The 24,235-nt window shown below is 42.9% G+C and overlaps 1 protein-coding gene across 1 annotated transcript in view; it reads right to left on the reverse strand.

The window, feature by feature from the left end:
• The window catches only part of LOC309691231 (trace amine-associated receptor 8a-like), a gene marked incomplete at both ends in the record, with an annotated part of 106,496 nt that extends 92,600 nt beyond the window's left edge, over window positions 1–13,896 (reverse strand). The window contains one exon of the mRNA XM_082508821.1: window positions 13,736–13,896. Coding sequence (XP_082364947.1) covers window positions 13,736–13,896 — 161 coding nt within the window. The remainder of the gene's footprint in view (window positions 1–13,735) is intronic.
• Between the last annotated feature and the right edge of the window lie 10,339 nt (window positions 13,897–24,235).

Below are 24,235 nucleotides of genomic sequence, written 5' to 3' on the forward strand. Positions count from 1 at the left end.
CTGCTCCTTCCATGGCTTCCGCTTTGAGATCTGGTCTTGTTTTCTCTTCTCTCCAGACCGCCTGGGCACAGTCGTGCGGTTCCCCTGACCCCATTTGGTCTGCCATGTTTATCCCTTCATGTGTGAAAGTCAAATTTGGAGCCTCCAGCACTTTGCTGAGCCTCTGTTGTCTAAGTGGGGTCATGGTGAAGGCCTGAGTGTTAACATAAGCCACCACACTGTGTGTTGTTAAAACTCTCAGTGAGTGTCCTCTGACTATATGTGCTACTTTCTGGATGGCCTTTGCCACTCCAGCTACATGCTGAGTGCATGTAGGGTGCCTTTTCTCCATGTTGTCTAAACATACACTGATGTACATTAAAACCTGTCTGCCTCCCCCTTTTTTCGGAAACAAAACGCCATTCACCACCCCTTTTGTTTCAGAAACATCCAAGAAGTCCCTGTTGTAATCTGGCACAGCTAAATCTACTGCATGAGAAAGGTCCTGTTTCAAAGAAATGAAGCATTGTTCAGCGTCAGTAGTCCAGTTAGACTTAGCAGTCAGGTCTCTCATTCCATGCTGCTTCACCAAATCACGCAAAGGCTTAGTGCGGCCCACATAGTCTGGAATGTACTGTCACAGTCTCCGGGGAGAATGGCACTTCTATGAGCAGCCACCATCCCCACCATATGCTGTTTCACCTCTCTCCCTAAAAAAGTCACCTGTGGTCTCACCAACTGTAATTTTTCTTTACTCACTTTAAAGCCCGCCTCCGCCAGTCTCCTGAGCACGGTCATGGTGGCCTGAAAGCAAGCGTCTGCCGTGGGAGCGGCAATCAGGAGGTTGTCCATATTTGAACCAGAGTGCAGCTAGCCGGCATCACACACGGTTCCAACATCTGCTTCAACACTTGGTTAAAAATCCCCAGTGACAGAGCAAATCCCTGTGGCAACCGAGTATACCTTAACTGTTGACCCCTGTAAGAGAAAGAAAACACATCACGCAGAGAGTGGTGCGAAGGTAAACAAAAGAAGGCATTTGCCAGGTCAATGCATGTAAACCAACGCTGCTCTGGGGAGAGATTAGTCAATGCAGTAAATGGATTAGGAACCAGCACAATTTTAGTTTTCAAAATTGCACTAATAGCCCGCAAATCATGAGCCGTACGGTATTTACCTGTGCCATGCTTTTCCACTGGCAAAATGGGCGTGTTCCATTGAGACGTGGAAGGCTCCAAACCCCCCACCTTTAACCAGCTCTTTTGTTCCTCCGCCAAGTGGACCAGGGCTGCTACCCCCTGCGGTCCAACATAAATATCCCTGGTAGAGACCTGCCATGCTTTCCCCTCCAGGAATTCATGGAACAGGTCTTCATACCACTCAGTATTTTCGCGATCATAAAAGAGTGTCACGTGGTATGGGTCAATGGGTGGAGCATACACCTCTAGGCCCATGACCCGCTCCAGGCGCACCCCTTCCATACCCCAGGGTGCCTCTCACACCCACCGAGCCACCACGACCTCTTGCCCTTCCTCTACCGGCCCACACATTACCTCCCCAACTGGCCATGGGTGCGCTCTGCAAACCATCATAATGTGTCCAGGGATTCATTGGATAAATATTTGGGTTAAATTCAAGTATTTTTGGCTCAGGAGGGCAGTCTTGAGCTACCATCACCTTGGGTGTTAATTTATTCTCTTTTTTCTTTTCACTTACCTTGTGTTTCGCTTCTCCCAAGTTAAGTTTAAGCAATTGTTCTTGAAGCTCCTCCAACTCCCCTTTCTTTTTATCCTTGATTTGCTTATATTTATCCAAATGATGCACCAAGTGTCTCTCCCAGCGATGTGCGTCTGCCCCTTCTAAATCAGGGTCATCTAAAAATTTTTCTCTTACCTGTTCTGGTACTCCCTCTAGCACTGCCTGTCTAAACCAAACCTGATGAAGGCCACGTGTGGAAGGGTTATAACCCGTGTTCTGCAACCACTTCTCTTTCATCTGTTCTACATAATCTCTAGAATTTTGATCAAGGTTCCACTCTAACTTAATAATGGCAGACACATTCGGGGTTGGATATTGTTGGCGCACAGCATTCCCAATCTGCTCCCGCACTCTAAAAAAGGGTGTAGAGTCTGGTCTAGTGGTGACAGCTGCTCCAGTGCAGTAACTGTCATACACCGGCCAGCTTTTTTTTTTTTCTCGTTTGGCTCTCAGCGAAGGCGGTCGCACTTTTTCTCCTCTCCTCCTTTCCCTTATCTTCCCTGCTTAGCCTCTGTGTCCTTGTCTTGTCTCATGTGCATTACTTTCCCTGGAACAGTCTCTCACTGTCGTTCTCTAAAACCTAAAAGAGAATTTGATAACGACTGTGTGATGACTTTTCTTCCCATCCCATGCAAGCCCACCTGGGTTGGCTGGAGGACTGTTTACTTAGCCTGATAGGGCGAAGGACACTGTCTCAGCTGAACTCTGGACACGCACACACATACACTTACACTGATAAGCACTCACTCATCCCCCCTCCCTTTCCAACGGCTTCGATGCTTGTTGCCCACTGGGAACACGAGGCGGGTCCGGGCCCGCGCTGGAGATGGCGCCGTTGCAGGATGGCTGCTGTGTTGCCTGGGATTACTCCTCATCCCCTTCCCAACCCTGTGGCTTGTCATGTCTTTCACAATGTTGTGCTGTGGACATTCATTTGCTTTTTTGTGCAGAGGAGTTTTTTTTTTTTTTTTTGTTTCCTGTTCTCGTGCTGTCCTACCATGGAAGCACAGCATGAGTGGAGGTCTCCTTTTTTTCCTCTTGTACCTTCCCGTTGTTGTGTACATTTCAGTGTTTTTCTGTAACGCTACCGATCTCCGACTTGTAACCCCATGTGATGTCTGTGTTATGTGTGTAAGGTCGGGGGGGGGGGGGGGGGGGGTGTCCCATTTCACTGCAGGGCAACCTGCTTGTGACAGATAAAGCTTTGATTGATTGATTGATTGATTGATTGATTGATTGATTGATCTATTCTCTCACCTCCTGCTGCAACCACTAGGGGCATTCCTAATGCAGAACTGGGGTGTCGCAGGACTTCCCCCTGGGGTTTTTCTGCCGCTTTCATTTGACTTCTTCTCCACATCGGATGACCTCCAAGCTCTCCTCCACTGCGAAGCCATTGCTCCTCCATCTCCTCTTTCTGTCTTCGAGATCCAAATGCGGGCCATCCTCTTGAGTCATCTTCATCCCCTCCTGCACTCTGAATCACACTACACTCATCTATATCCTCTTCCAGAGTGCCCTGTATCCAACCATCCCAGGAGTCAACACCTCTTACCTTAGGTATTTGCACCTTAAGATGCACCTTCTTCCTCACATCTGGACCTAAGACTCCACTCCCTTTAGCTTTTACCTTTTGCTTCTTAAATTTTTCCCAAAATTGTTCTTCATCGAACCGTTTACTCACCATGTCCACCAGTTTCTCTACCTCTTCGGGTAATAATTCCAGAGGAGTCCTAGCTGTTGCTCCGGCTGCACCAGACTGTTCTTCCTCTCCTTCCTCGTCCTCACCATCTTTTTGTTCCAAGTTGGTCTGAGTATGACCAGCAGGTAGCGCTGTCTTTGTAGGTCCTATTGCTATGTTTTGTTGCTGCGGCTTAGGGCGGTGCTGGTCCTCATAGTCACACTCCGCCTGCCCTCCAGTTAGGCGCAGCACCGTTCCCTCTTCATTCTCCATCCTGCCATCCTCAATACTCAATGTTGGATAATTACCACAATATGGTGGAGGACGTGCTGAAAAAGGAGGGGCTGTGGGGTGAGGGTGTGAAAGACCACCAGGTCTCAACTTACCTTCCTCTTCCACAGGTTCCCTCATCCAGTGCTCCAGTCCTTGGTAGCTGATTCCCCATACAGCCAGCCTGGCTCGTTTCTCCTCCTCCTCTTTTATTTGTTTCCTAACTCCCCTCTTCTCCAAAGTATGTGCTCCATCCAACTCTCTCCTGAGTTTCTCCTCTTCTCCTCGGATGCCTTGGCCGCTTCCAATAAAACCTTTGCGAGAGAACATTGCATATCACCTTTTATTCCAGCTTGATCACATACACTCATTATTTCCTTCCCCATTTCCAGTATTTTATCATTCTTACCTGTCAGATGTCCGGTCATGGTTCTTTGTGTCTGGGGGTGGGCGTCCGGGTACACACCGGCTCACTCCTTGGCGGCCGCTTGTCGGGGCCTGGGGCCTGGGGCTCGCTCGGGCCCCTTTGGAGGTGGGGTGCCCCCGGCCTCTCGGCCTAGGGCTCGGTCACTCAGGCGCAGCTGGGGGCCGGCGGAGCTCACGGGCGCGTCACTGCAACCCCCCCTGGCTTCTGCTCCGCGGCTGCTGAGTGAGCCCTCATCTGGGACTCTCCTCAGCTCTTACTGGAACAGTGGCGTGGCTGCCCCTCTGTTGGTCTTCCATGGTCTCTTGTGTTCTGGGGTCCTCTGGATGTCTGGAGTTTTGATCTCCTCCATACCCGCTTCACACCCTGGAGGACGGGGCTGTGGCCCCCCCACACTCCCTAGCAGATCATTACATGGAGAAACCTTTGGAATGCAAGCATGCTGATCCACACAGGTATGCACACATGGGTATTCACAGACGCGGACTAAAGCTTTCTTGGCTGCTGCCTCAAAGCACACTGTGCGCTGTCTATCTTGCGTGCTGCACAATATCGTTTATTACTTAGTAAATACTGATATCTATGACTAGCTAGTTTATTGTGATGGTGCTTTGTTTTCTCTATTATTATGTTGCTCTTTGTTGTTTGCTGTCTCCTCTGTTTGTTTGTTTGTTTGTTTTTTCTCCATACAGGTGACCCAGGAGTTTTTTTTTTTTTTTGTCTCTCTTCCCCCCCCTTCTCACCGTCTCTTCTCCCCTTGGGTTTTCTTTCTTTCTCTCCCCCTCTCTCTCTCATTCATTCCCCCTGTCCTATTTATTAAAAAAAAAAAAAAAAAAAAAAAAAAAATGACAAAGGATGAACTGAAGCTCTGCCATCACGTAATGTCGCATACTGCTGTTTCTGATGTCATTTAAAAAAAAAAAAAAAAAAAAAAAAAAAAAGATGTCCGGTCATGGTGATCTTCAATGCTTCCCCTAATTTCGCTTTTTGCTTATCAACAGTTTTCCATTGCATTTCTCCCTCTGTTGGACTCCTCACTCCTTCTCTAATAATCTCCTCTTGTTCAGCCATTATTTTTAACCCACCTGGAATTCCGTTACTTACCACCAGATGTCGTCGTTTGTTTTCGTCGGGACCCTCCGAGCTCCTCCTTATTACTCCTCCTTCGTTTCACCTATGAGCCCACCCCTTAAGGCTGGCACTCACACACCTACTTCTCGCAGTCCAGTTCGCAACTCACTGCAGGACACTTCCTCCTCTGCTTATTCCGGACAACTCCCTAAGCGGCACACAGAGCAGGTGCCGTCCGCTCTTGTGCACCTCACAAATTATTCAAACTGTGCCACGGACTCGATACCGCGGTTTCTCTTCCCCTAAAAAATATAAAACCAAATTCAACCCCCCAATTGACTTCACAGTTTGCAACAACTCGTGACACAACCTCCTGCCGCGATTTCTGCACACCACAAACACACACTTTTAGACACAAATTCTTTTTGTTACTTTAATTGACTCCCGTACTTCAGACGAGACACAGACTCTAACGGCGCTTTCACACACACACGCAATCTACACACACTGCAGTCAGTGGGACGAGCCAAGCAGTCGTACTCTACGAAGCAACTTGCCCCCACTCTCATGCAGGTTACCAACCACGACTACGATCCAACACCTAGCTTTAGTTATTTAGGGCGCCCCCGGTGCCCAGGTTACCAACCTGGCTCCTGTCCCACAGGTCCCAACGACGCGTCCGAAGATGGGTTGAGTTGTCAAACTCTCAACACACCCACGGCCCTCAGCTGGCGACAAGGCCTTAAACCCCGTTTTCTAACTAATAGTAACACACGTTTCCTGCTTTAACGCACGGGCACGGTTCACAACACCGCCACTTTTTTCCTAATAACTAAGACGGATCACACACCGCCGCGGATGAAACACCGATTCTATTAATCCGTAACAAACGTCTCCTGCTTTAACGCACTGAGATGTTCTTACGGGACGCTAAACATCAACCTGAGTTCTTAGCAAAAGTCTCTTGCTTTAACGCACTGGGACGGACGCTAGCCGCCTTTTTTTCTACTGAGTGAATTTACACTGGGTGAGCTAAGTCTCCATTTTCCGGAATGTAAAATTAAAGATCTTTTGAGTTAGACCACTTTGAGCCGTGTCTCTCTTGGCCGTTGAAGAATACAAAGAATGGGATTTAATAGCACCAAGTTATTTAAAATTTTAAAAGTATACAAAAGGATTTTAAAAATGATACAGTATTTGATGGGGAGCCAGTGTAGATTGGCTAGGGCAGGGGTGAAGTGATTATGCCTTCTGGAGCCAGTTAAGAGACGTGCTGCGGCAATTTGAACTAATTGTGTCCTTGGGCAAGACACTTTACCCTACCCTACTACCCTACTACAGTGATGGCGCAATATGGCAGCGTCGCTTCTGTCAGTCTGCCCCAGGGCAGCTGTGGCTACAACTGTAGCTGCCTCCACCAGTGTGTGAATGTGACTTGTAAAGCGCTATATAAATGCAATCCATTATTATTAGTAGTAATGAAAGTGAGGATAAGCTTTTTAAGGTCTTTATGTGGAATATAGGGCTTTGCCTTGGAAATTTGGCATAGCTGGTAAAAACTCATTTTCACAACTGTGGAGACTTGCTTGAGGGAGCTATCCAGGACCACTCCAAGATTTCTAACGGTATAAGAGAGATGGCCTACATAGGACCCCAGTGTATCAGTTAGCTGGTTCAGGGGAATGTGACTATCAAAAACAATAATTTGTGTTTTGTTTTCACTTAGGATTAGAGAGTTCAATAGGGGAGCTACTGTTAACACGTGGGACTGATAGGATTTGACCTGCAGTGCTTCTCAGGTTTGCTTATTTTATCAGTGTTAGCAGGGAAGACACCTGGAAAGTTTTGAGGTATGTAGGACTGAGCAAGTCCCGTCAGCTCCATCTGAACTGTACATTATCTACTGGGTAAGACTCATAGTACATATAGGAGGGCCAGGAGCGATAAAATAAAATGCCATTAAATACAAGTTTCCTTTAATTTCTGAGGAATATTACAGTAGATCTGGATGAAACTTGGTCCAGAGGTACAGTAGGAGTCCCAGAGGAAGAATGTGTTGAAAGTTGGACATCAACTATTGAGGAAGATTTTTAATGAATTTTTGAAATTGACACAATTCTATTGTGTTGACTGTATTGCATTGAATACATGTTTCCTTGAATTTCTGAGAAATATTACAGTAGATCTGGATGAAACCTGGTCCAGTGGTACAGTAGGTGTCAACTATTAAGGAAGAATTTTAATGATATTTTTGAAAATACAAAAAATACAATAAAAGTGTATTGACTGTATTGCATTGAATATAAATGCCCTTTAATTTCTGAGGAATATTACAGTAGATCTGCATGAAATGTGGCCCAGAGGTACAGTAGGTGTTCCAGAGGGGGAATGTGTTGAAAGTTGGGCCTCAACTATTAAGGATGATTTTAAATGAAATTTTGAAAATGACATAATTATACTGTATTAAATTGATTATAAATGTTCTTCAATTTTTGAAGAATATTACAGTAGATCTGGATGAAACCTGGCCCAGAGGTTCAGTAGGTGTTCCAGAGGAGGATTGTGTTGAAATCTGGACATCAACTATCAAGAATGCTAAAATGCTAAAAATGACAGACTCAACATGGCATTTAGTCTGTTATTAGACTCAATTGGCTTCTCCCAAAATGTAAAAGAACCCACCCACCACTTTAATCACACTCTAGATCTTGTTTTAACATATGGCATAGAAACTGAACATTTAACAGTGTTTCCTGAAAACCCTCTCCTGTCTGATCATTTCCTGATAACATTTACATTTACAATAATTGATCACACAGCGGTGGAGAGTAGACTTTATCAAAGTAGATGTCTTTCTGAAAGCGCTGTAACTAAGTTTAAGAATATAATCCACCCACTGTTATCATCTTCAATGCCCTGTACCAACACAGAGCAGAGCAGCTATCTGAACGCTACCCCAACAGAGGTCGATTATCTTGTTAATAATTTCACCTCCTCACTACGTACGACTCTGGATACTGTAGCTCCTGTGAAAACTAAGGTCTCTAATCAGAAGTATTTGACTCCGTGGTATAATTCTCAAACACGTAGCCTAAAGCAGATGACTCGTAATCTGGAGAGGAAATGGCGTGTCACAAATTTAGAGGATCATCATTTAGCCTGGAGAAATAGTTTGCTGCTTTATAAGAAAGCCCTCCGCAAAGCCAGAACATCTTACTATTCATCACTGATTGAAGAAAATAAGAACAACCCCAGGTTTCTCTTCAGCTCTGTAGCCAGGCTGACAAAAAGTCAGAGCTCTTGTGAGCCAACAATCCCTTTAACGTTAACTAGTAATGACTTCATGAACTTCTTCACAAATAACATTTTTATCATTAGAGAAAAAATTACCAGTAATCATCCCACAGATGTAATATTATCTACAGCTACTCTTAGTACCATTGATGTTAAGTTAGACTCTTTTTCTCCAATTGATCTTTCTGAGTTAACTTCAATAATTACTTCCTCCAAATCATCAACGTGTCTTTTAGACCCCATTCCTACAAAACTGCTCAAAGAAGTCCTGCCATTAATTAATTCTTCGATCTTAAATATGATCAACCTATCTCTAATAATCGGCTATGTACCACAGGCCTTCAAGCTGGCTGTAGTTAAACCCAGCAGTCTTAGCTAATTATAGGCCAATCTCCAACCTTCCTTTCATATCAAAAATCCTTGAAAGAGTAGTTGTCAAACAACTAACAGATCATCTGCAGAGGAATGGTTTATTTGAAGAGTTTCAGTCAGGTTTCAGAGCTCATCACAGCACAGAAACAGTTTTAGTGAAGGTTACAAATGATCTTCTTATGGCCTCTGACAGTGGACTCATCTCTGTGCTTGTCCTGCTAGACCTTAGTGCAGCATTCGATACTGTTGACCATAATATCCTATTAGAGCGATTAGAACATGCTTTAGGTATTACAGGTACTGCACTGCAGTGGTTTGTATCATATCTATCTAATAGACTCCAGTTTGTGCATGTAAATGGAGAGTCCTCTTCACACACTGAGGTTAATTATGGAGTTCCACAGGGTTCAGTGCTAGGACCAATTCTGTTTACATTATACATGCTTCCCTTAGGCAGCATCATTAGAAGACATAGCATACATTTTCACTGCTATGCCGATGACACCCAGCTCTATCTGTCCATGAAGCCAGATAACACACACCAATTAGTTAAACTGCAGGAATGTCTTAAAGACATAAAGACCTGGATGGCCGCTAACTTTCTGCTTCTTAATTCAGATCAAACTGAGGTTATTGTACTCGGCCCTGAAAATCTTAGAAATATGGTATCTAAGCAGATTCTTACTCTGGATGGCATTACCTTGGCCTCCAGTAACACTGTGAGGAACCTTGCAGTCATTTTTGACCAGGACATGTCCTTCAAAGCACATATTAAACAAATATGTAAGACTGCTTTCTTCCATTTGTGCAACATCTCTAAAATTAGAAATATCCTGTCTCAGAGTGACGCTGAAAAACTAGTTCATGCATTTATTACTTCCAGGCTGGACTACTGTAATTCATTATTATCAGGATGTCCAAAAAACTCACTGAAAAGCCTTCAGCTAATCCAAAATGCTGCAGCAAGAGTCCTGACAGGGACTAGAAAGAGAGAGCATATTTCTCCTGTTTTGGCTTCCCTTCATTGGCTTCCTGTTAAATCCAAAATTGAATTCAAAATCCTGCTCCTCACATACAAGGTCTTAAATAATCAGGCCCGATCTTATCTTAATGACCTTGTAGTACCATATCAGCCTATTAGAGCACTTCGCTCTCGCTCTGCAGGCCTACTTGTTGTTCCTAGAGTATTTAAAAGTAGAATGGGAGGCAGAGCCTTCAGTTTTCAGGCCCCTCTTCTGTGGAACCAGCTTCCAGTTTGGATTCGGGAGACAGACACTATCTCTACTTTCAAGATTAGGCTTAAAACTTTCCTTTTTGCTAAAGCATATAGTTAGGGCTGGACCAGGTGATCCTGAATCCTCCCTTAGTTATGCTGCAATAGACGTAGGCTGCCGGGGGATTCCCATGATGCATTGAGTTTTTCCTTTCCAGTCACCTTTCTCACTCACTATGTATTAACAGACCTCTCTGCATTGAATCATATCTGTTATTAACCTCTGTCTCTCTTCCACAGCATGTCTTTTATCCTGTCTTCCTTCTCTCACCCCAACCGGTCGCAGCAGATGGCCGCCCCTCCCTGAGCCTGGTTCTGCCGGAGGTTTCTTCCTGTTAAAAGGGAGTTTTTCCTTCCCACTGTCGCCAAAGTGCTTGCTCATAGGGGGTCATATGATTGTTGGGTTTTTCTCTGTATCTATGAAGCGCCTTGAGGCGACTTTTGTTGTGATTTGGCGCTATATAAATAAAATTGAATTGAATTGAATTGAATTGAATTGAATGATTTTTAATGAATATTTCAATATGCAACCAAACTGTCCCGATGGCTGTATTGGGCTATCCCATTGCAATTTGTGTGGGCGCGTGCGTGTGTGATTGTTCGCATGCGCGCACGTGTGCGTGGGTCTAGGCTTTCGATCGGGAAATAACGAGAAAAGGCGCTACCGTAAATATTGGTGTAGAAGCGCAAGAAAATTCATGCGGCGGATAAGAAGCGGCTGGCTTGACCATGGCTCACAAATGACGGCTCACTTAACCGCGGTCATTAATTCCCTCTGATGTTTGCTGTTTTGCTTCCACCACGATAAAAATCAAACTTCATGCACAGCTCACTGTGTGTACTTCAAGAACAGCTTCCCATCTCAAATCTCTGTTTTCTGCATTATTCATTTACTCATTATTACCCACCAGTCTACCATTGTTTACAGCGCTGTCGGCCGCTGTGTTTTTTTTTTTTCTTTTCTTACTTAAATGTCCTTGGACAAGAAAGCCTAATTTCTGCTGTTCAATACTGAAGAAATTTAAACTTTTTAAGATTATGCAAAATTTCAGAATATTTTTAAGATTATCTGCTTTAAAAAGCCAGGCCAGGAAAAGCTCCTTCATGTTTTTCTGTGTTTTATTCTCAGTTACTTTGACACAAGGCATCTGCTGTGATGTTACACCTATGATAAAGTCTCACAGTATCAGTACTGATAAATGATCAGAAATATAAATTTCTGACTATCTCAGGCAAAATTGAATCGAATTGGGACCTTGTGAATTGGAATCGAATGGATTATAGAAATCAGTGATGATACCCAGCCCTAGTGAGCAGCTAGGCCCGACAGAGTGGATGCAGCTGTGGGTAAAAAGAAAAGATGAAAAGAACTGTTGATACAATTTTTGTTAAGGCCTGATCCGTAGACAGTGCTCTGACACGGAGCCATCAGTCTCTGAACGCTGAAAAATCACAGTGTATCCAGAAAACACATTATATGCTGTGATAAATGCACTGCCCAAGAGTCCCCTCTCGCCACTGCCTTTCAGCGAAGGAGGCCAATGTGATGATTAAGTTTAACATTGTCTACAATGTTGCCAAAGAGTGCCAAAGCACTTTAAGCACAAGCACTTTTTCAGTAACTTATCTTTTTTGTAGAAATGTGCTCCAAATAAATAACTCTTTGTTGACAAGTTTGTTAATTAATTGTTTACAAATGAATATTGTCTATATAGACCGCAATTTCCCCCCAAAAAAGTGCACATGTAAAACTGTGGTGTTGAGCGTTGCGATTGACCAGTGTAACCGTGGCAAAAAGTTAGTCTAGAGCCTTACATAAGCATAATATATTTATAATAACCAATCATTTTTATCTCTAAATAGTCAAATCCAGATCATACAAACAAATAAATTAGTTGAATATGTCAACACTTGATGACAGTATGCATTCTATTGCTCACTATCACAATTATTATGTAAATAATGATATCGCGGTAGCCCGTCGTGTTTCCTTTTAAGCTTATGCTATTTTTTTTCTTTCAAGAACAATGCAGCAATTTTATTTATTTAGAGAAGACTTTCAGAGCATGTCACAAATAATTGCAAGTGCATTACAATGGATTGACAAATATTGATATCAAGAATATAGTACAGAAAGAAACATCGTATGGCTCCCACAGGACCCAGGATGATTAATCAAAGATTATATGAAGAGATTAAATACTGAGAGAGGCTGGATATACAGCAGAAACTGACATCATGGCATTCTGATATTATATAATAGTACCAACAAAAAAGTACTGCGCTGCGTAAAATTTTAAAATGTTGTCAAGCTGCTCAAGTACCTCTAATAAGTATATACAACATACAATTGATGTAATTATTTTTCTGAGATTTTATCTATCTATCTATCTATCTGGGGCACTTGCTTTTACTTGCTTTTGCTTTTATCTTATTTTGCAATTTTAAGTTTTTAGAGGCTAAGGAACCAAAACAAATATTTTTGATGTATTTGAGGCCACAGGCTAACTGGCTGCCAACAATAGAAAAGAAGAAGTAATCTTCTTCTTTTCTATTGCAGTTTATATATAATATAATATATATTTGCAATTTGAAATTATTTTATTTATTTGGCTTGACTTGAAGGGCTTATTTCAGTCACAGCATGCTGGCATCACTGGAGCCAGACTTGACTATTTGAAATGTAACAATAAGTTTAACAGATTTTCTAAACCATGGGTAGAAAAAGGCATAGATGATAGGGTTGAGACAGGAATTAAAATAAAACAAACATAAAAAAAAGGTAACAGATAAAATATCAAGCAGTGTGTCCTGGCCTGAGAGTATTACACTGTAATATGGGAATAGGCATATCAGAAATGCAACAATAACAATGCCAAGAGTCCTAGCTGCTTTCAGTTCAGATTTTTTTGGACTTACTTTCCCCCTCTGTGTGACAGCTGGAACATGAGGTTGCATGGCCCGAATCTGAAACACGGCCACGGCAAATACTCTTACATACAAAATTACGATGACAGTAATGGGAAGGAGGATTGTCAAAATAAGATCGGTAACTTGTATTGCAAAGTCAACATAAATCACACACTCTCCAAAGCAGGAATTAAATCTACCTGGTTTATCCAGGTTATCCTTCAAGAGCACACCGACTACTAGGAGCGAGCAAATCCAACACATTAAGACACAGGTCTGAACTCTTTTTGGAGTGACTTTGGTGGGATAATGAAGAGGATCACAAATGGCCACATAACGGTCAACTGAAATGAGCACCATGGTTCCTACTGAGGCAGAAGTAACAACTATGTCGAAAACATAATACAAGACACACATGAGGTCACCAAGATACCAACAACCATCTACGAGCATACTTTGAAAGCACATATTGAGACCCACAAAGAAATCAGAGACTGCCAGGGAGAGGAGGAGGTGGTTTGTAGGAGTGTGGAGCTGCCTGGAGAGATAAGAGATAGAAAAATATATATTATTTGTAGCATCAATTATTCCAGCCGATCATCCACATCAAAACATTGTCAAAAAGTTGTTCTGTTTAACTTATTTTATGTCAGTCATTTTCTCCTGTACAACTGCTAGACTTATAAATGTATTAAGTATCTACTTGAAGTGGGAGATGGAGATGATGACCAGCAGGTTTAGAGCCACAGTAAGAAGAGAAATGATGGTTAGGATTACATAAATAAGCACTGAGTCCGAGGGAGAACGCTTTACTCTACTGCAGGAGGAGTTGAGATTTGGAAAGCAGAGTTCAGTTTCTGCCATCATCAGTTAGAAGTGCTTATGAGCCCCTGACACCTTTCTAACAAACTCAAATGTTATAACGTTGTCCCTCTTCTAAGATTCTTTCTCACTTGATGATTAAAGTCCCTCCTCTTTTGAGGAACATGAAACAACTGAAAACAGTGGGAGAACACCCAGGAACCCTGGCACGCTGCTTCACAGCGACAGTGTTCCTGGTTCGTATCTCTTCAATGACACTTAAATACAGGTCCTCTGAGAGAGTTTGCATGCTCTCCTTTTACTTGTGTCCATTTCCACTTGGTATTTCTTTAGTTCCGAGACATTACTCTGGTCCCCTCCCTGACTATAACTGTTATACTCTAGTGTGACCTGTGGGAGGTGCTGTTGTAATAGGAACTGAGTCAGTTCACAAGGCTTAATGCTAATACAAAATATTTCTATACAGTAGCACCAATCAAACAATTTACAATTTAATAAACAATAAACAAAGATCTACTTTATTAGATACATTAAAAACTAGAAAATTTTATGATAGCATGAAGAAGACAGGATAAGCACTGCAGGGAATATATTAATGCCCAACACCATGTGTCACATTGGACAATTTTCTTGTGTATATTTTTGCTCGTTTAGATTCAAGTGTAGATCACTGTGCGTTCAATGCCCATCACCACTCAAGCTCACCACGGTACATGCAAAAAGCAATGAGAAAAATCTAAATTTCCATGCAGCACGTTCACTGTCTGCAATGATAAGAAGTGATTAAATCACTCTAAAACACAATCTATGCATTAATTGGTGCTTTCTAATACAATAAAATAGCAATAAATAAACAAAATAAGCAACCACAAAAATAAGAACAGTCCTCAGCTCTTTGCTGTCAAGTTAAACCAGTTTTAAAACAAATTACAATGGCCATAGGCGTTTAAGGACCTCAGCCCAGTCAGTCAGAAATCCACCCCAGCAGTAGCAGCTTGGCCATCTGTCTCTAGGTTAGGGTCACATCTTAATAAGTATTGGCAAGAGTGGGCAGAGTCCACTACAAGTTTCCCTACAGGCATGAAACAGTCTTTTTTCCTAAAGGGGTAAAAATAACTTTCAACATTGAGACCAAGGGAGCTTGCAAAGAAAACTTTACCAAAACTTGAGCAGAACGTTTTCTGTGATCCACATCTCCAATAGAAGGCTATGCCACCCACATTAAGCTGTCTTAGAAAAGTTAAAAGGCCAAATCGTACGGCTTAGACCAGGCATTCACACAGCTCCAGATTCACACAAAAGATCAACTAATTACCTGCACCTGTGCATATGAAAGGGGAAAACCCAGCCCTATATACGAGGGCCGGTTCCCAGACTCAGGTCTCACCTGTCACACTACGAAGAGTCTTGATGTTTCTGTCAGAGTTGATTCTTTGAAAACTGTAATTTGTGCAAAGTCACATGGCCATTGCTTGTATGTGCGCTGATAAAAATAATTTTTCATATTAGGATGTAGCCTTTGCATGTAATGAGCAGTCTCGTTGCTGTCTGTCGACAGCCTGAACGTCTGGGATGCCAGAAAAAAGCCCTGGGATGTGAATTTTTGGACAGGCTGGTGGAGGACTTTTTTCCACTCAATAAAAGTTAATGTGAGAGTTTTCAATGGATAGGGGCAAATGGAATCTCATGGCAGGATGCTGTAAACGGACCAAACGTCAGTCAGGAGAACAACCGAGAAAATCCATCCACAATACGAGGTTAGTCATTAATATACTGCTGTATGGGCTGTAAGGGTTTAAAAACTGAGCTTTAAAATGATTAGAGGTAATGAAAACCAAGAGAAGCCGACAGTGATCACTGACTGTTTTTAGGGGCTTGTTGAAATTAAATAGAACAAGATACAAAGCATTAAAACATGTTAAAAACACATGCAACAGCCTATGCTGACTACTTTGGGCCCAGAAGCAGGATTTATCACGTCATCACTTAAAGACTGGATAAAGAATGAATAATAAGGGCGATAAGACACACCCTTGAGGAGAACCTGTGGAGGAGAACACTCAGACAGAACCCCATTTAATCTAGAATCCAGCCCACCAGCTTTTTCTTGATTTCAAACTGTTCTAAAAGTATTTTAATTAAAATATGGGGCTGTATTGCATTAAAAGCAGAAGAAAAATTGATGAAAAGAAGTCTTGCAAAAGTCCCTTTACTCTCTACATCAGGGGTCTGCAACCCTGGGCATGCATGCCATAGCTGGCATGCGAAGGGTTAACTGATGGCACAACACGCAGTGAATTAATCTGAAAATGTGCATTAACCAATAAATGAGGTGCACATCGCAAATTAGCTCGCATAGACACATTAGTTGTGCCACTTCTTAATGATGGTATCTTAGCTAACAACCCCAACAACCACATTCAGCTTGTAATTGGCTAAAAACAACTTAGCCTACCCTACCTTAGCCCAGAGGGACGTTGCGCTAGCTGGCATTGTTTTCAAGCGATATTGAAATTTCCACATTGCGACACTTCAAATGCTTCAGGAGCTGTCCGCTCAGCGCAGCATCAGCACCACGGAAATACACGGATACATCTGTAGACTCAAGACTGATCAAACCAGAAAGCTTTAATGAGCAGCTGGATTTGTCTCACCATCTGGACACAGAGGACATCGAAATGCAGCTGATCGAACTGGAAAGTTCGACTCTGTGGGGTTGGAGAACTACGAACGCAGCTGGAATCCATAGCTGTGCATGTTCATGGAGCTTGCATTTTCACCTGCTGGACATCACTACCTGACTAGTTTAACTGTCTTCAGAACAATACAGAGGTCTTATTGACAGTACTTGGCTCTACATGTCTGTGTGAGCAGATTTTCTCTCACATGAGTGTCCTCAGGTAGCCGTCTGAATGCTGGATACTCGGAGACCTGTGTCTCTGAGTGGGAGACCAGAGATCACATTAACATGTGTATCCCTGTAATACCAAACATGCCATATTGGCACAGTTTATTTTTCTTATCATTGTTGTGTGGAGACTATAAATAGCATTTGTATTTTCTGCTTCACAGTTCATTTGCTGTTATGGAGTTTTTGTTATGGATAAAAAGTCTTTTTTTGTTTCAAAATAGCTGATAACTATTCGCTGATAGCTGCCAACTAGGGCTGGGCCATATTATACCGTTCACGGTAATACCAATATAATGTTAGGCAATGATAGGAAAATGAAATATCGCGATAGAATATGAATAAAACCCGCATGCGCAGTGCCTTTGTTTTCATACACACATGGCCGATTGTTGAGTGAAACAGATGAACCAGAATTGGTTTGTAAAAATGGTGCAACTTCAGTGATGTGGAACTGGTTTGGTGTTTGTCAGTCAGATACATGACAAAGCACATTTTTTTGCAGAACATGCAAGCGGCCGTCGTTATTATCGTATTTGTCGGACTAAGATGCTCTTAAATCTGGGAGTAATCTGGGTCCTAAACTCCGAATTCTTCAGGTCAAACGAACACTGCAGCATCACTGAGAGTTAAAAACTGTTTAAATTCTTTCATCTTTAATAAAATGATCAGCATTGCTGCTTAACCAGGTGAAACTATGAAGTTTAACTTCCAGGCATCCATGAAAACAAAAGTTATTACATTTAACGGAGTTAGAAGTTAGCAGGAAGCTAGCGGAAGTTAGCTCGCTAGTTTTGCTAGTGTGGCAGGATGAATGTTATCCTTCGGTCCAACCCACTTTCAGCCTGGCCCATTAGGGGGCGCTGGTATAAATAGTGGCCATTTGAGTGTCTCTGCGTCGCTTGCCTGTGATCTCCTTTTTGGTCACCTGACTTCCCCTCGGTGTGGTGGAGATCATTTGCGGGTTATTCTTCTGAAGCCTCCATCGCGGCTGGTCGTAGCTATATAAGCCTCCTCTGAGCTATTCTGCTTACGTTCTATGACACGGCTTACTTGGTACATAATCAACTTTTGTTACGCTCTCTGCCTTCTATTGTTCTTTTATAGTAATTATTTATTATGTTTCGCAGGAAGTGTGGGCCTTAGTTTTGCGCCAAGCTACGCGAACTGAAGTGCTGCTGTTTTGCCTTGCTGTGTTTTTACCGTCTGTTCCCGTTGTGAGAATTCTCTCCCTGCTGCTGTCAGCTTTTACAGTGGACGTCGGCGTGGACAACGGCCATATGCATGCCGGTTATCTGAGTCAGCTGGCGTGCATATTGATTGACTGTTAACTTTTCGTCGTGTGGACGGCAAGTTGGAGCAGTACGGCGATTCCGTTTGCTCCAGATTTTAGAGTTTTATTCAGATTGTATGTTGTTTTATTGCTTTTTGATTTGTAGTTTGGATTTTCTGTTACACCACTGGTGGGAGGCCCTTTTTCTAGCTGTAGATCACCAGTGTGGTCTTGCAGTTGGGTTATCCCCTGGTGCTACACATTAGTTTGTTGTAATATATTAAAATTTTCTTTGTTTCTTTTATTCAGATGCGGAGTGCCGACGTGGAGGAGACTAGGGTGCCTTGGTGGTGGGATCCCTTGAGTGTACACACCTGCCTTGTCTAGTTTATTAGTGTGAGTGTGTGATAGTGTGTTGCACTTGTGTTTTGGTGTGTTTTCTTTCTTTAGTTGTGTGTGGCATCCCTGCCCCTCCACTGGTAAGCCTCAGCTCTGAATACCTTTTTAAGCATATTTGTACTTGAATATTTATGATTATGCTTTTATTCGGTGTTTTAAATAATTACCAATAAATTGTCAATTTGTTTATTATTGAACCTCGTCTCTGGATTGAGTATAGCGAACCTAAGTGCCTTTTTGGTGATTTAGTGTTATTTCCAGTATTCTCTGGGTGAAATTCCCAGGGTGGCGTTGTCGTTCTTTAAAACTGAAGAGTATTTACTTTATATCCCAACCTCGTCTCGCCACACTAGTTACCTAAGCATGATATTGCATGTTCTGAGTGAGAGATTTCTGGAAAAATTCAAACGTACAGCTCTGCTATCACTTCCAACATAAATGAAGACAGGAAACTAAACAGCAGTGACGTTTAGGGTTACTGAAGTTGGGCTAGCTGGTATATAATGATGTGCTACCTGATCGCTAGCGACACAGCTATGTTAGCATAACATAAACAGTGAAGCTGGAGGACGGACACTAACACTTTTCCACTCACAAAAGTTAACGTTAAAGTTCCTGATAGTTAGAGACAAATGCAATCGCATAGCAGGATGCTGTAAACGGACCAAACTTCAGTCAGCAGAACAACTGAGATAATCCATCCACAATACGAGGTTAGTCATTAATATACTGCAACAACATGGGAATAGAGCAGAATTCATTCATTAATGAATCAATGGTACAGAAGTGGAGGAAGCAAGAAGAATGAGTTGAATAAAGTTTGATTTATCTGACTGCTTTGTTTCGCTTAATGTGCCTTATAATCCTGTGCACCTTATGGTCCGAAAAATACGTACTGCACACTGCAGTTTAATGTTGCAAAGCACCTCTTTTGTCACGGCTGGGGGCAGTCGTGTGGTGTGTGAAAAAAGGATCCAAAATGCAGGTACTGGCTGGGGTGCGAGTGAGTGTTTATTTACAGTGGTGAGAAGGTGACAAAACAGGAAGAGCAGAGCGGGGAGTAAACAAACCTAAACTGGGAAAACTAACGAACAAAACTTAAACCAAACACGCACGGGAGGAGGAGGAGCAAAATGCACAAAGAGAGATGGCAGAGAGACGCAGAATGAGTACCGAGTAACATAGAATAATGCAGACTGTTCTGTCCTTATTGTGCGTCCCTTTGCCCAACTTGACAGACAGCTAACGGTTTCAATGAACATTGGAGGCGGAAGTAAGTTTAAGGCTTTTTACTTCGTCAGTAGTTCAATGATTGACATCCTTTTCTTCCCGTAAAACTAAAAACAAACACAAAGTAAATGTCACAAGATGTCTTTTCCTTTTTACACACACACTTCTAGGATATGAACTATACTGTTATATAGTATGTGTAATCAACAGCGACTCAGTATTGATCACAATACAACTTAGCGAGTTTAGCTTCCTCAAAGATAAACATAGCAGATGAAATAACTGGTTTCTAAACAAATCTATGTAATATAAATGCACCAAATAAACTTGTAAACATGTTGTACATTAATACTCACAAGCAATAACTCTCCAAGGCAGAAACGTTTTAAAGAGCAACAACATATTCTGCAGGCTAACAAGCGACCAGCTTCCCGTTTCCTCTACCCACAGGAACACAGAAAAGCCCCACCAAAATAAAAGCTGGTGAGTATTCCCATTATGACCAGCAGAGGGTGCTGAAGAGAAAGAACCTATGCATGTCATAACACAGACTGACATGGAATTAAACAGACGACACAACAGAGAGCACAGGAAAACACAGGGCTTAAATACACGGGGAGTAATCAGGGAATGGGCCACAGGCGGGAGACACAGCTGGGAGCAATTAGGCTAACGAGACAGGGGAGAGGTAAAACTGAACACACTGACATGAGACATGAACTTTCAGAATAAAACAGGAAACTAACAGACACAGAGAACCAGACAGGACACTGAACTTGACAGGCAGACTCATGAGCAGACACAATAACACCATGGACAGACAGAGGGAACACAGAGAAGTGGGAGCAGGCAGGCAAAGAACAGAAACCTAACAAATGGCAAAATCACAGAATACATACTCTGAATGAACAAAAGCATAAGGAAACCCAAAACACTGAGTCCTCAGACTCAGGACCATGACAGTACCCCCCCCCCCCCCCTCAAGGGCTGGCTCCAGACAGCCCAACAGAAACACAAAAACTGCTCAACCCCCCCCCCCCCAAAAAAACCCCTAAAAACAGAAAACGACCCAACCAGGGCGGGCGGCGGGGGTCCAGGACGGAGGGACATAGTCCAAAAAGGCCCAGAATGACAAGTTCAGGGGGCCGACCCGGAGGTCGACAGCGCCGGAGGCCAAAACAGTTCAGTTCCGGGGGCCGACCGTGTGACAGGCAGCGGCAGTGGGGCAGGTCCGGAGGCCGGCCACGCAGTAGGCAGTGGCGTGAAAGTAGTTCCGGAGGCCGGCCATGGTGGCGAAGATGCCCAACATGCGGCCTGGCAGATGACTGACGATGTTGAGGCGGCAGTTGGGGACCTGAAGGCTGCGTGGCCTTCGCAGCACCAGGTGAGACGGAAGCTGAGGCTGGACCAGACGAGGCTGAAGCAGAGGCATCTTTTTAACTTCAGTGGATATTATACATGGTTATGCTCAGGATATGTCAGCCCATTTCTACTGGAAATGCCTTTTGGTTAAACTTTCAGCAAGGAATTTGCATTTGCACTGTTACATTTTTATAAAGCTTTAATGTACATAAAAACCAGCTTCTTGTTTAAGTGAAAATAAATGGAAGGTTGTCTTTTTGCGCTAGTAATGTTGTGGAGTTGTATTTTGTCTCGTATCAATTATGTCGTCGGTTATATCGTTATCGCAAATTTTCAAATATATATCGTGATAAATATTTTTGGCCATATTCTGCTCTACTGCCAACATCTGCGAACAAATATTATTCTATAAAGTTGTTTTATATAGTGTGTAACTGTTAATATAGAGCGTTATTAAATCAAATTTAGTAGAGTCAAAAGCGCCTCCTCCACTCCTCTATTGGGTCTATATGCAAATTGCATTGGATCTAGCTGATGTTCAATCAGGCAATTTTTGAGGAATAATTTTATTATTGACCAACAACCATGTTCTCAATGAACCCAAAAAACTCATTAATATCAAAGCTGAATGTTTTTGGAAGTAGTTTTTAGTTTGTTTTTAGTTTGAGCTATTTTAGGGGGATATCTGTGTGTGCAGGTGACTATTACTGTGCATAATTATTAGGCAACTTAACAAAAAACAAATATATACCCATTTCAATTATTTATTTTTACCAGTGACACCAATATAACATCTCCACATTCACAAATATACATTTCTGACATTCAAAAACAAAACAAAAACAAATCAGCGACCAATATAGCCACCTTTCTTTGCAAGGACACTCAAAAGCCTGCCATCCATGGATTCTGTCAGTGTTTTGATCTGTTCACCATCAACATTGCGTGCAGCAGCAACCACAGCCTCCCAGACACTGTTCAGAGAGGTGTACTGTTTTCCCTCCTTGTAAATCTCACATTTGATGATGGACCACAGGTTCTCAATGGGGTTCAGATCAGGTGAACAAGGAGGCCATGTCATTAGTTTTTCTTCTTTTATACCCTTTCTTGCCAGCCACGCTGTGGAGTACTTGGACGCGTGTGATGGAGCATTGTCCTGCATGAAAATCATGTTTTTCTTGAAGGATGCAGACTTCTTCCTGTACCACTGCTTGAAGAAGGTGTCTTCCAGAAACTGGCAGTAGGACTGGGAGTTGAGCTTGACTCCATCCTCAACCCGAAAAGGCCCCACAAGCTCATCTTTGATGATACCAGCCCAAACCAGTACTCCACCTCCACCTTGCTGGCGTCTGAGTGGGACTGGAGCTCTCTGCCCTTTACCAATCCAGCCACGGGCCCATCCATCTGGCCCATCAAGACTCACTCTCATTTCATCAGTCCATAAAACCTTAGAAAAACCAGTCTTGAGATATTTCTTGGCCCAGTCTTGACGTTTCAGCTTGTGTGTCTTGTTCAGTGGTGGTCGTCTTTCAGCCTTTCTTACCTTGGCCATGTCTCTGAGTATTGCACACCTTGTGCTTTTGGGCACTCCAGTGATGTTGCAGCTCTGAAATATGGCCAAACTGGTGGCAAGTGGCATCTTGGCAGCTGCACGCTTGACTTTTCTCAGTTCATGGGCAGTTATTTTGCGCCTTGGTTTTTCCACACGCTTCTTGCGACCCTGTTGACTATTTTGAATGAAACGCTCGATTGTTCGATGATCACGCTTCAGAAGCTTTGCAATTTTGAGACTGCTGCATCCCTCTGCAAGATATCTCACTATTTTTGACTTTTCTGAGCCTGTCAAGTCCTTCTTTTGACCCATTTTGCCAAAGGAAAGGACGTTGCCTAATAATTATGCACACCTGATATAGGGTGTTGATGTCATTAGACCACACCCCTTCTCATTACAGAGATGCACATCACCTAATATGCTTAATTGGTAGTAGGCTTTTGAGCCTATACAGCTTGGAGTAAGACAACATGCATGAAGAGGATGATGTGGACAAAATACTCATTTGCCTAATAATTCTGCACTCCCTGTATAAAACATATTCAAAGAGCAAAATCTGTGTCTGAATTAAAGCCACCTAAAATGATCTGACTGCTGCTCTGGGGATTTTGAAACCCTGCTGTGATTTTCATACAAGTCCAGGCAGGACTTCCGGTTTGGCGGGTCGTGTGATGGCGGTGTAGGATAGTTGCTCCCGACATTTTTTCTACCCCAATTTACCTAACTCGAAACATAAAAAGTTTGGATTTATCTTTGTGGGGTACTATACCAAGGAATAGAAATGCCCAGAAAATCCAAGAAAAAGGATGTAGGAGAACGTACTGAAGCGGAAGAAGATGCTTCGTCGCAAGCTAGCAGCAATATGGAAGAAGACCAGCAACCCGATGCTAACGCCACAGCGAAGGACCACCCAGCTACGATGGACATGATATTAAAAGAATTACGTGCTTTTAGAAAAGACACAAATGATCAGTTTAATGCTATAAGGGAGAAGGTCGTCGGCATTGGTATAAGACTCGACGAAGCAGAGGGACGCATAGACGTAATGGAGACTCGAATCCAGGCCTCGGAGGAGCTGCTAATTGAAATGGCAAATTTTCAGTTGCGATGCGAATCTAAGCTACTGGAATTAGAGGGACGGTCACGTCGCAAGAATCTTAGAATATATGGCGTGAGGGAAGGGGAAGAGGACAAATTTCCATCCGTTGTCAATTTTGTAGAGGTTCTATTTGAAAAGACAATGAGTCTCTCCCGCCCCACGGTGTTGGGAATTGAAAGAGCACATCGAGCCGGTGGCAAAAAACCCCCGGAAGGAGCCCCTCCACGCTCAATTGTAGTTAAACTCACAAGTTATCGTAACAAAGAAGACATTATTAAGAAGGCATGGCAGGCTAAGGGCTTCAACTTTATGGATTCTAGGATATATGTGGACAATGACTATGCCCCGGAGATACAAAGAAGAAGAAAGGAATATGCGACAGCGAAGAAGGTGCTTAAAGAGAACAATATTCGCTTCCAGACGCCTTTCCCGGCCAAGCTAAGGGTGTTCTACAGAGAGGGAACTGTGACATACAACACGGCGCACGAAGCGACTACCGATATGGTGAAGAGGGGATTATCGGTAGAAGTTGTGAAAGACAGAGACTCATTCTTGGAT

This window comes from Aulonocara stuartgranti (assembly GCF_965226115.1).
Source record: "Aulonocara stuartgranti genome assembly, chromosome: 16".
Taxonomy (NCBI): domain Eukaryota; kingdom Metazoa; phylum Chordata; class Actinopteri; order Cichliformes; family Cichlidae; genus Aulonocara; species Aulonocara stuartgranti.